Source organism: Myxocyprinus asiaticus, chromosome 16, assembly GCF_019703515.2.
Source record: "Myxocyprinus asiaticus isolate MX2 ecotype Aquarium Trade chromosome 16, UBuf_Myxa_2, whole genome shotgun sequence".
Taxonomy (NCBI): domain Eukaryota; kingdom Metazoa; phylum Chordata; class Actinopteri; order Cypriniformes; family Catostomidae; genus Myxocyprinus; species Myxocyprinus asiaticus.
In genome coordinates, this window is record NC_059359.1 from 3,421,157 (window position 1) to 3,433,968 (window position 12,812).

Genomic DNA, 12,812 nt, shown 5'->3' on the forward strand with positions numbered 1-12,812 from the left:
AGACCTAGCGCATGTGGAGGTTTCACACTATTCTCTGTGGCATCCACGCACAACTCACCACGCGCCCCACCGAGAGCGAACCACATTATAGTGACCACGAGGAGGTTACCCCATGTTACTCTACCCTCCATAGCAACCAGGTCAATTTGGTTGCTTAGGAGACCTGGCTGGAGTCACTCAGCACGCCCTAGATTCGAACTCACGACTCCAGGTGTGGTAGTCAGCGTCAATACTCGTTGAGCTACCCAGGCCCCAGAACATACATTTTTAATGGACGAGAGGTTTGTTCTTCATCAAATGCAATATATACTCTGACAGTATGCAATCTTCTTGTCTATGTGGGAGGTTCTTAGCCAAGGTAAGCTATTATTTGGAATGGCATACTACCATACTAATCTACGGTGGAGCAATGCTGCCACATACATTTTTTCCCCTTCAGTTATGTCATAAAAATGACATCTTTTCTCGTAATAATGAGATGGTTATGTCATAAAAATGACATCTGTTGTTTTAGCGAGATGTTTTGAGCATCTCACGAATTAACTTAGGCTATGTATCACTTTTCATGTCCCAGCCCATCTGTGCTTACAGTACAGTGTAGGCTACTCAGTGGTAAATGAAACACATAAATAAAAAAATGTTTCTAATATTTTTAAAGTCAGCATTGATTTTTAAATTCTTTCCAGTCTCGTGAGGTTTCAGAGGAAAATATTCAAAAATAAAGCTGGATAAAAACAAAGGCCTATGTTTTCTGAACCGTGTTAGTGTAAACTGCAGGCCAAGACATTTTGGAGTGTTTGCAAAAAGGAGGAGAATATAATATTTATTTTATATTGAACTTAATATAATAAATCAAATTACAGTAATATTTGAGCAGACTTAAGGGAGTTTTTTCCAAACATTCACACATAAACCTACTATATGTGGGGCTATCTAACACAAAGTGATCCTAAAATAGCTATGATAGTGTAAAATTGTAAAGTAGCTACTTTAAAGGCAATTAGAAAAGAATGCAAGAATTTCATCGGCCACTTATCAAACAGATCATGTTACAAACGATAACATAATAAATACACTGAACGTGTTCAAGATTGTTCATCGTTTGTGCACTTGTTCTAACATCAATTATTCTTTAAACAACGAATATATAAATAAACTGTATATACAATCCAGTGATTGTCGGGCATTTAAAAGAATAAAACTACAGAGGCATTGTAATGACAATAATCAAATAAAATTGTATTTTTGGTTGACATTTTATTTGCCACTTAAAGTGTGCAATGAATAAAACTTTTTATTTCAAAATTGTTAAAGGCTGTTGTACATTGATATTTTGATGCATTTGCTGAATTTACACACTCACGCCTTTTTTTAAGATGTATTTTATTTTGTATATTTTTTTTTTATTAAAGATTACTCAATTAAATTTGATTGAATTTTGTTATTAAATTGAAAGATTTTTTTTTTTTGATCGAGACGTTTTATTGATGTTGTTTTTATATCTCATTATTACAAGAAAAGATGCTGTTTTTACGACATAATTGAGTGAAAAAAAGTATTGTAGTATCTTATACTGTAGAGTACAGAATATTCTACATTATATCTATATGGCAGAAAAAGTAATGGTATGGTAGTATGCTGTTTTGAACACAGCCATATTAAGGGGATGTGACAGCCCAATCGAACACCTATGAATGGGAGAAATATAGGAAAAGCAAATATGACAACTGTAGTCCCGCCTTACACTTAACCCTTATGCACTCTTCGGTCATTTTTGACCGAAATCGGAGAAGACTAGTTTCTTTTCTCTGACGGATATGAGACTTCGTGACTTTTCGTCCATTTCATATCTGAACACACACAAAAAAATTCTAAGTGGTAGAAAATAAAAAGTCACACTTGTCTGTTCCTGGTCAAAAGTGACCGCCATAGGAAATGAATGGGAAACACTAAAAATCAGATTTTTATTATTTTTTTTTTTTTTGCATAATTAATTATATAAAATCTAAAAAACAGCCACAATCCAGAAAAAACACACAGACTTGAAGGAGTGAGACTACCAAACATCAAGAGTGCAAAACACACACACACATTCACACACACACACACACACACACACACACACACACACTCAAAGTTGTTTTTATATCATTGTGGGGACTCTCCATAGACTTCCATGCTTTTTAAGGATTTTATACAGATCTAACAATAATTCCTATCCCCTACCCCTAAACCTAACCCTCACAGAAACCTTTTTGCATTTTTACATTTTCAAAAAAACGTCGTTTAGTATGTTTAATAAGCCATTTCCCTCATGGGCCCACTGGCTGGGCCCCACAAGGTAGGTGATCTCAGATTTGAGATAGATTAGATTAGATTAGATTAAACATTATTGTCATTGTGCAGAGTACAGGTACAGAGCCAATGAAATGCAGCCAATTTTACTATCCTTGTGGACACACACACAAAGCCTAACTGGTCAGACTATAAAACAAAACAATTATTTTGAAATTTCTCAGCCACAATGCAGAACACACACACACACCAAAATGAATTGGTGAGACTATAACACATCTACAATGCTGAACACGTGCGCACGCACGCGCACACACACACACACACACACACACACACACAGAGAGAGAGAGATCAAAGACATACAGATCAAAGGGAAAATCTTTGTAACACCATGTTCAGGGTTGACTGTAATAATAATGTGGCATTATTGTAAAAATTGACAAAAATAACCTAAAAAAAAAAATGCTAAACTTTGACAAAAGTAGACTTTAATAATGTTTAAATATATATATCTAAATGCAGATAGATATCATCTCTTCAACCAGGGATGAATAAGTAGCTCTCTGCAGCCACCTAGTGTTTATACTTGGAATTTCATCTGGTTTTCAGATATTTGTATAATTTTAAAAATGGACACTACAGACTCTTGAGACTTTAAGCTTACAAACGGTATATGATTTATGAGGATTGGTTCAGTATTTGAGAAAATATTCATATTCAGGTCTAAATACCCAAAAACCCACTCAAAATGCACAACTTTAGTCCTTTTACATGATTGAAGTTAGAGTTGTTACATTTCTTGTTGTTACATAGCAATTAAAAACAAATTACACTCTTAATGTTTTTGGTCACTTTTGACCAGGAACAACTGTAATGTGATTCAATAATGAACCAGGCATAAGGGTTAAAGAGCCAATCACATTTTTGATAGAAGCATTGTAATGCTCAATATGGTTATGATGTTAGACATAGTAGGAGTTCAGAATAGAGTTTGGAGTAAGAGTAGTATGGTAGTATGCCATACCGAACTCGGCCAAAGTTTTTTCATGTGTGATCTGAGCTTTAAAAAAATATATTTTTGAAATATAAAATAGATTTACATTCCTGATTTGAAATCATCTGAATGTAATCTTGGCCAACAGTTTTGAAGATTTTGGCCTTTCCCCATTAAAGATAAACAGGGTTGGGAGGGTTACTTTTAAAATGTATCCCACTACAGATTACATGCTGTAAAATGTCATTTGTAACATATTCTGTTAAATTACTTAAGGATGGTAACATAATCTGAATACTTTGGATTACTTCTTCAGCACTGGTAGATTTGTTTCACTTCTGTTGACTATAAAATGTAATAACAAGTGTAAAAACATCTGTCAGTACAGTAAGACAAAATAAAAGTCTACATATCTGATGCAAAGTAAATGTATCTTGTTTTTTTTTTTTTTTTACATACATACATACATATATATATATATATATATATATATGTATGTATACAAGAAAACAATTCAAAAATGTCAACAAGAATACGATTTTTGCAGTACATCTTTGCCCTAATATCAAAGGTCTTACTAGGTCTTATTATGAAAATAAGGTGCTTTTCAAACTGTTCTGACACCAGTTTCCTTAAGAGTTCCATTCATTCAAAAGCACTGAGGTTTAAGCCATTAACTGTTCAGGGAGCAAGTCAGCTACTCATGTTTTCGGAAGCAGCCTACAATCTACACAAGCTTAACTATTTACGCTGCTCAAAACTTAATTCAAGTGTACACAACCACATCTTTTTACTCAATGACATAATATCCACTTTTTCACTCATCACATTATAAGAGTGCACTCTGTCTGCTCGTATGAATGTAACACATGAAGTGTTTCAGCACTGTTCAAGCGCTCCTCGGATCGCATCATTTATACGGATAAATGTTAACCCAACTGAATAGACTAAATATGAAATGAAACAAATGACAATAAAATGCAAAGCAATCTTGTCAGTAATCAAAGTACTTTTTGAATGTAACTAATGTTTGTATTTTAAACATGTAATCCCGTTACATGTATTACGTTACTCCCTAACCCTGAAGATACTTTAAAGTTACTTTGGCTAGACTTGTACTGTAACGCTACTATTCCAATCCTGAATGGATTTGAGAAGTGCCCAGTAGAGGGCGAACCCAAAACAGGCCACCAACGGTCAAGAATTTCATCAGTGGGAGGCGGAGAAGAAGAAGCAGGGCTCTCCGTTTTTGGGGGGTGACGGGCGGGTCGACCGTTTTTCATCCGCTGGAGAGTCCTGCTTGAACGGTGAGCAGGAGACACAACACACCGCCGCGGAGCAGCCCGACCCACGCCTCAACAGAATCACACCGACGTGTGCCGTCCAAGCTCGGACAGACAGAGCCCGGAGGAAGGGTCATCGCAGGTCGCTTTACGAATCGGAACCTAGGAGCTTTTGTCCCTCTCCAGATCCTGCGGGTCTGGGGGCTTTCAGCAGGGGCGGCGGACACGATCCCGCACGCCCAGGGAAGGAGGCTGGAAGTCGGGGACGCTTCTAGCCAGCAGGACCGGGGCGCAGTGGCGACTGAGCGTTCGGGCTGTGGTGAACCCTTTGCGGCTACGTGGATGGGATGGAGCCGGGACCATCAAGCGCTGATGGTTCGGATCTTTAAACATTTGTTTTTTTGCTGTGATTTCGTCTCAAAAGCTTGCAGTTTTTGTGTGCGAAGCTTGTGGAATGTTTATGTGTGTCATTTTAGAATGATACAATGTTTCCCCTTAATGTTGATATGATACGTTGTATCATTCTGTAATGATACATTGTAACATTTCATACTGATGCATGGGTGAAACTTTTCTGTCCTCTAGGTCAGTGGTTCTCAACCTTTTTGACTCCAAGGCCCCCCCATTGTCGGAGAAAATATTTGAAATTGAATTATAATAATTATATAAAAATTATAATAATCTGTCATATTTTAAATCATTTTAAGAGATCTTGAGGCCCCCCTGGAAGTGTGCTGAGGCTCCCAAATGGGTCCCGACACCCTGGTTGAGAACCAGTGCTCTAGGGCACATTTTTTAAACATTCTAGTTTTTAAAACATATTATAATGGCTTAACATTTTTTTACTGCGTGTTTAAGTACTGTCTCCTCATTTTAAATTTGCCAGAATTTCACTACTTTGGGCTTATCCCCAACCCAGACTTTTTAACTTGCAATCTGTTATAAATATATACAGTGTTTTAAAAGTAACTACATTTAGTACTTAAGAATTCAATAACAGTTCAGACTAAAACTTTGTGTTTTGTCCAAGGCTTATCCTAGGTTTTTGTGTATGAAACATGTCATTACTATCACACACAATATCAAAAATCCAATTGAAAAGGTTGATTAAGGCCATGATCAGATCTTTATTCCACTGCATGTGAAAAATTCTTGAACGTAGATGAATTTTTCAACATATCAAGTAGTCAAAAGTGTCCTCAATTGAAGAATAACCCAGTTGCTTTACTTATATATTACCATATATTAACTCAGAATGGGAGAAGTGTTGCACAGAAGCTGTGAGAACGTCCCAGGTCAGGGGGTCGTGGGAAGACAAGAGGCTGAATCCCGCCTTTAGCAGGCGCAGCTGGTTAGGGCGCAGCAGACGAAGGTGACCCCAGGGGTCTTTATTGATCTTGGTAAAATGTGGTTCAGTCCAATATTACTAATCCAACCTCGAGTAACGTAGTAGAATTACACTCGACTGTGAGGCTTATGAGCAGATATATGAAAAAGTATTAGGAGGGATAAAAGCTGCCTGGCAGCTGTAATTGGTGTATCTATTTCTTGGGAATCTGATTTGGAATATCGGGGATTATTGTAAAATGAGATGTCCATGCCTAGAAGAGTCATATTGATCAAATCTATGTGGGGAAAAAGTTGGACATTTCTGTATTGAATCTGTTTTTTTCTAGATATGCTCAGCTGTAAAATATGGAATTGTCTAGAAATTGTGAGTGCAAGCTTCTTCCGGTAGGAACAAACAACTATGGTAGTTGGTAAAGTTATGCAAATTCATTGGTCAAAAGCTGTGTGAACCCTGTAGTAAACACAAGTCATTGTTTTGATTATCTATTTCATTGTTGTTGATTTTAAATTGTTTACTAGCTCTCAGACATAAATTGGAACCCAACAGCAAGGAGAAATTAACATTTTAAGGTTAATTTGGAATGAATTGTCATTTTCAGAAGTGCATATTAGCTCTAAATAGTAGGGCTGGGTAATGATACAGATTTCCCGATTCTGCTTCGCAAGCTCTCGATTTGATCCCTATTTCGATTCGATTATATCAGTTCACATGGGTATATTTATGGGTGTACAATGTCCATTTTGCTTACATATTAGAGACATTTTCTCTTAACTAATGCTGTTCTACATTCTACTAGGTAACCCTTCTAGGTATAATTTGGAAATCAATTTTTTTTTAAATGAATATTTTAATTCGTTTTTCATCATATTGGTCACGTTTTAGCAAATACAATTGTTCAAATTTGTTGTATTCCATCAATAAATATCTTGAAATTGCATATATATATATTTTTTATTACATGTTTATTGTTTACATGCATAATCTGTACTATTTACAAGTATTTGTACTGATATGTAGAACACGTGCTGAATTGATACTGTCTCTTTAAGACGACCAGCATCAGCCAGTGAACGCATATTAACGAGAGAACACACACGTTTTTTTCCATGTTATGTGTGATTAGAATTTTATGTTTCTTTTTTTATTGTTTATAATCAACAACTGACTGTTAAGAAGAGAAAGGATATTATTAGAGACATTGAGCGCATTTTTATACCGATTATGCGCAAGCCGACAACGTATGTGCTTATATAAACGCAATAAACAGCGTTCCTTTATCGGTGTAAGGTCATAAATGGTGTAAGAATAAACTGGTCAAAACAGGTAGATTTTTTGCAGATTTAGCGTGGCATGTAAACAGCTTTACTGGTGTTTTCACCGGCTTATCCAATTTGCGCACATTTTGAGCGCATGTCTCATCAGGGTTTGATGTCAAAAGCAGAGAATAACGCGATTATTTCAAATCTCATGTAAACTCGTTTTTTTTTGCTTTGTCAGATTTTTTAAATAAGCTGATTTTTGGGAGTAATCCGCGTATTGGTGTGCATGTAAACGTGCTCATTATTAAATGACAAATGGATTGTGTGGATCTCGTCTTTGGACACAGAGAACGAGTCACAACTAACTTTTACTATAAACGTGCAGTTTTTCGCCACTGTACTACTCAAATATTGGTGAGTGAAATTTGAACATTTACAAGCCAGTGGTTAAAATCTGAAATTTTTTGTCAAAATTTAGTTTCTCATGTGAATAATTTACTCGCATTGTAGAGGGTTGTGCATAGACTTAACAATCAATCTTGGGGTTTTACAATCGATAAGAAGATCATTCAAACGAAGATCACGATGCATCGGAAAATCAATATTTTAACCCAGTCCTGCTGAATAGCCATCACTAAATCTGAAGTGTGTTTTTTTATATTTAAATGCTTTCTCGTATCACAGCTGAATATGCAGAGACAACTATAAATAGCCATTTGTAGGTTTATTTCCGAAATTGGAAGCACTGTGACTCTGTAGCACCATCAAAACATTGCTATGTTTTTTGAGCCTCCCAACCAGCCCCACACAGCAACATTGACTCAGCCAATGGTGTGAGTTTGGGGCGGGACTATTTGTTTTACCCAACTCATGGTAGACAGGGGAGTGTTTGAGAAAACTGCTTAAAAACAATGATTATTTTCAGAATTCTGTTTGGTAACATGCATCTTTCACTTTGGCCAATAAAAAAACACCACAAAAACAACCCAATTTGGAATGCCCAATTCCCAATGTGCTTTTAAGTCCTTGTGGTCATGTAGTGATTCGCCTCAGTCTGGGTGGCGGAAGACGAATCCCAGCTGCCTCCGTGTCTGCATTTTATCTTATCTTATCATGTGGCTTGTTGAGCATGTTGCCGCAGAGACATAGCGTGTGTGGAGGCTTTGCGCCATCCACTGCGGCATCCATGCTCAACTCACTATGTGGCCCACTGAGAACAAACCACATTATAAATTATAGGAGGTTACCCTATGTGACTCTACCCTCCCTAGCAACCGGGCCAATTTGGTTGCTTAGGAGACCTGGCTGGAGTCACTCATCACACCCTGGGATTCGAACTAGCGCACTAGTGAGCTCTAGGGGTGGTAGCCAGCGTCTTTTACCACTGAGCTACCCAGGCCCCCCGAGGATCAGGTTAGAAACTGGCCTTACTGGTACAGTCTTCAGGAAACTTCTTGGCCAAATAAAAAGCACATTAAAATCACTGCGGTACTTGTGAATTGCAGTGTTGCATAATTTTATATCAACAGCAAAATCATTGCAAGTATATTTTAAGTAATCCGAAATATCGGCCAGTCCCACTTTCGATGATATTCGGCACTAATAGTGTGTTCAAAACTGGCCTGCTGAGGTGGTGAGGTCTTTAGAAAACGTATTGGCTAAATAGAAAGTGCATTAAAATCAATGCAACATTCACGAATCACTATGTTGCTTCATTTGATATCATCAGCAAAATCATCGGAAGTACATTGTCAAATATGTCCCAGCCCTACTGTTGATGACATTTGGCACGAGGATCAGTTTTAAAACTGGCCTACTAGCACAGTCTTTGGGAAACTTACTGGCCATATAATTTTAAGCACATTAAAATCACTGCGATATACACAAATCACAATTTTACTTTAATTTGAATCGCTAGCAAAATCATTGCAAGTATATTTTGAGTATTTCCATATATGGCCCAGCCTAACTTTTGACAATATTTGACACAAGGAGCTGTTTTGAAGCTAAGTAGCCCTCTGGGACAATCTTTTGGAAACTTAATGGGCAAATAAAAAGCACATTACATTTTTGCGATATTCACAAATCAGAGCCAGAAACTGGCTTACTAGCACAATCTTTACATATTGACTGATTAAAAAGCAAGATAAAATTATTGCGATATTCACAAATATCAGTGTTGCTTAATTTTTAAAAAGTGTTTTGAAAACTCTAAGCACCTTCACTTTTTATCGCCCAGCCCTAACGGAGAGCCACTTATTGTTTACATGGTTGCTTGAAATCTGGCTCCATTTCTTGCCATCTGCTGCAGCTTTTGGATGATGCGTGCACTTGCGCTGGTGTTGAAGCACACATACACAGCAACAGAGAGTTTGCTGTCGATCAAGAATTATCAGAGTCTCCTTGTATATTTCTTTAGCGTAAAAAGTGTATGGATGTTCTCCCGAGTGCCTGTAGCCCTTAAATTATACAGAGCTATAAAGTGAGCCTTATAGAATAAGATTGATGACCTTGTCACGGTCTAATGTTGAGGTGCGAGCTGACACTATAGGATGAATAAGTCCAAGGTCCAGCTCTCACTGGGTCCCCTTATCTCCATGACAATGTGTGTTGCTCTGCTGTTGCCATGGTGAGGCTGGGAATGTTTTGGGGCCCTTGTGTTTGTGTGTGCTGATGTGGAGGCGTGAGGGTCTTTCTCCCTCCGTCTCCCCCTGTTTGGGAAGGAGGGCAGCTGGGGCCTTTGTTATGATAGAGGGGCGTGTTCCTCATGACCAGAGAGGTGAAGGGCGTCACCACACACTAGAGATGTGGTTCGCAACTGGTATTACATTGGACGCTAAGTGGCATCCCAACAAAATAGCAAATTTGTTTATTGTACAAAAGTAAACAAACTGTAAAGTGTCTTATTTCTGTACCTCTAGTGGCACCAAACGCAATAGCAAATGAATGGATTTCAAACAGTGATTTTTAAACTCTCCCTCCCTCTTCCATTGGTCAGAAAACAGATAATCCCGCCCCCAACTTGTGTTATTGGCTGAGCCAATGTTGCTGTGCCGGGCTGGTTCAGATGCTCAAACAAACAGAGGAATGTTTTGAAAATGTTTAGGGGAAGTGACCCAATTAAGCCCACCCAAATCTAAGTTTTACATGTTTTCTTACATACTGTACATTTTAACAGCCATCCAACAAAGTGAGTGTTAAACCAAAGATTAATTTCTCATCTAAACACTCGTATTATGTTTTGTCATAAACTGATAAAATTAAGTTACTTTATTTAATCAGGCTTATATTGAACACATGTACCATTTAAGCCCACATGTGTTTTTAATAAGCCCACTATGCTTATTAAAATGTAAATGCTTCACATTTTACTAAATAAACATCTAGATTTAGACCTCAAGTAAATTATATGTTATATTATTATTATTTTTATCTGACAGTCCTTATAATTTTGTTGTCTGCCTATTCATTTTTCTCCCTGCAATGAAAACAGATTCTGTATGTAGAGTTGTCAATTAATTCAGTTTATTATGAGGTTCAGTGGTTTGTTTCAGAGTGGGCTTATTAGGAACAATAGGGTTCAGTGGAAAATAAACCTCAATTTAAATTAGAGTCAAGGTAAACATGTAATAAAACTATATTTACAATGTAGAGCATGTTTGTTATTTGTGTTTAAACACATAAAATTATTATTCTGCATTTAATCTATGAGCAAACAGTCTTTTCAAAGGCACTGTTCCTTATAAGCCCACATAATTACAGACAGTGCACTAAATCTTGTTTGAGCTCAAGAAGCTTCTTAAATATTTTCATTTAATTTGGTTACATTGGAGCGTCAAGTGAAAACTAATTTTGTTTATCTAGAAACAGGTCCTCCATAGCGATAGCGACAACAGAGCACAACACAGCTGCACACAAAACAGAGAACAGAACTTACTAAACATGTCTGAAGAGACTGTAGTCAAAGAATTGATGTATTTCTATGCCCAACCTTATTTTTTTTAACGGAGTACTCGGAAATCAAACAGAAACATAGAGCAGGCTACAGGCAGCCACAGTCACACTGTGTCCTAACCTGACACGCGATAAAATGTATATTTTCTATGGTAATCAGAGATTTTTACCTAACCAGCAGTAACGAGTGACGGTACATTTCTATTGATCGCTTGTTTTATATTTTCGTCATCGCGCGGGTAACTCCGTCCACTGTAAACTGGCACCGGTGCAAAAACTTTCCCAAAAAAATAAGGCTGAGCATAGAAATGCATCAATTCTTTGACTACAGTCTCTTCAGACATGTTTAGTAAGTTCTGTTTTGTGTGCAGCTGTTGTCACTATTGCTGTGGAGGACCTGTTTTTAGATAAACAAAATTAGTTTTCGCTTGAACGCCCCAATGTTGCGAGGGGGCTGCGTGAACTGTTGCTCTTGTGCCCTATCATGAACGTGCACAGGAGATCAACAGTCAGTGAACATTTTCACTAAATAATACAGTTGAAGTCAGAAGTTTACAAACACTTAGGTTGAAGTCATTAAAATTCATTTTTTAACCACTCTACATATTTAATATTAGCAAACTATAGTTTTAAGTCGTTTAGGACATCTATTTTGTGCATGACAAACAATTGTTAACAGTCAGATTGTTTCACTTTTAATTGACTATCACAATTCCAGTGGGTCAGAAGTTTACATACACTAAGTTAACTGTATAAGTATAAACACCATGGGACCACAAATCCATCATACCGCTCAGGAAGGAGACGCATTCTGTCTTCTAGAGATGAACGTAGTTTGGTGCGAAAAGTTCGAATCAATCCCAGAACAACAGCAAAGGACCTTGTGAAGATGCTGGAGGAAACAGGTAGACAAGTATCTATATCCACAGTAAAACGAGTCCTATATCGACATAACCTGAAAGGCTGCTCAGCAAGGAAGAAGCCACTGCTCCAAAACTGCCATAAAAAAGCCAGACTACAGTTTGCAAGTGCACATGGGGACAAAGATCTTACTTTTTGGAGAAATGTCCTCTGGTCTGATGAAACAAAAATGGAACTGTTTGGCCATAATGACCATCGTTATGTTTGGAGGAAAAAGGGTGATGTTTGCAAGCCGAGGAACACCATCCCAACTGTAAAGCATGGGGGTGGCAGCATCATGTAGTGGGGGTGCTTTGCTGCAGGAGGGACTGGTGCACTTCACAAAATAGATGGCATCATGGGGAAGGAAAATTATGTGGATATATTGACGCAACATCTCAACACATCAGCCAGGAAGTTAAAGCCCGGTCTCAAATGGGTCTTCCAAATGGACAATGACCCAAAGCATACCTCCAAAGTTGTGGCAAAATGACTTAAAGACAAAGTCAAGGTACTGGAGTGGCCATCACAAAGCCCTGACCTCAATCCGATAGAAAATTTGTGGGCAGAACTGAAAAAGCGTGTGCGAGCAAGGAGGCCTGCAAACCTGACTCACTTACACCAGTTCTGTCTGGAGGAATGGGCCAAAATTCCAGCAACTTATTGTGAGAAGCTTGTGGAAGGTTACCCAAAACGTTTGAAGCAATTTAAACGATTTAAAGGCAATGCTACCAAATACTAACAAAGCGTATGTAAACTTCTGACCCACTGGG

At 37.7% G+C, this 12,812-nt stretch overlaps 1 protein-coding gene across 2 annotated transcripts in view; it reads left to right on the forward strand.

Annotated features, from left to right (window-relative positions):
* Positions 1–12,812, forward strand: part of LOC127454299 (protein argonaute-1) — a 59,692-nt gene that overhangs the window by 5,956 nt on the left and 40,924 nt on the right. The window contains exon 1 of one of the 2 annotated variants that reach the window (XM_051721402.1): positions 4,519–4,950. The exons of the other annotated variant lie outside the window; for it this stretch is intronic. Within the exon in view, the coding sequence (XP_051577362.1) occupies positions 4,923–4,950 (28 nt within the window). The 5' untranslated portion in view covers positions 4,519–4,922. Of the gene's footprint in view, positions 1–4,518; positions 4,951–12,812 lie in introns of those variants that run through there. 2 annotated transcript variants of the gene reach the window in all.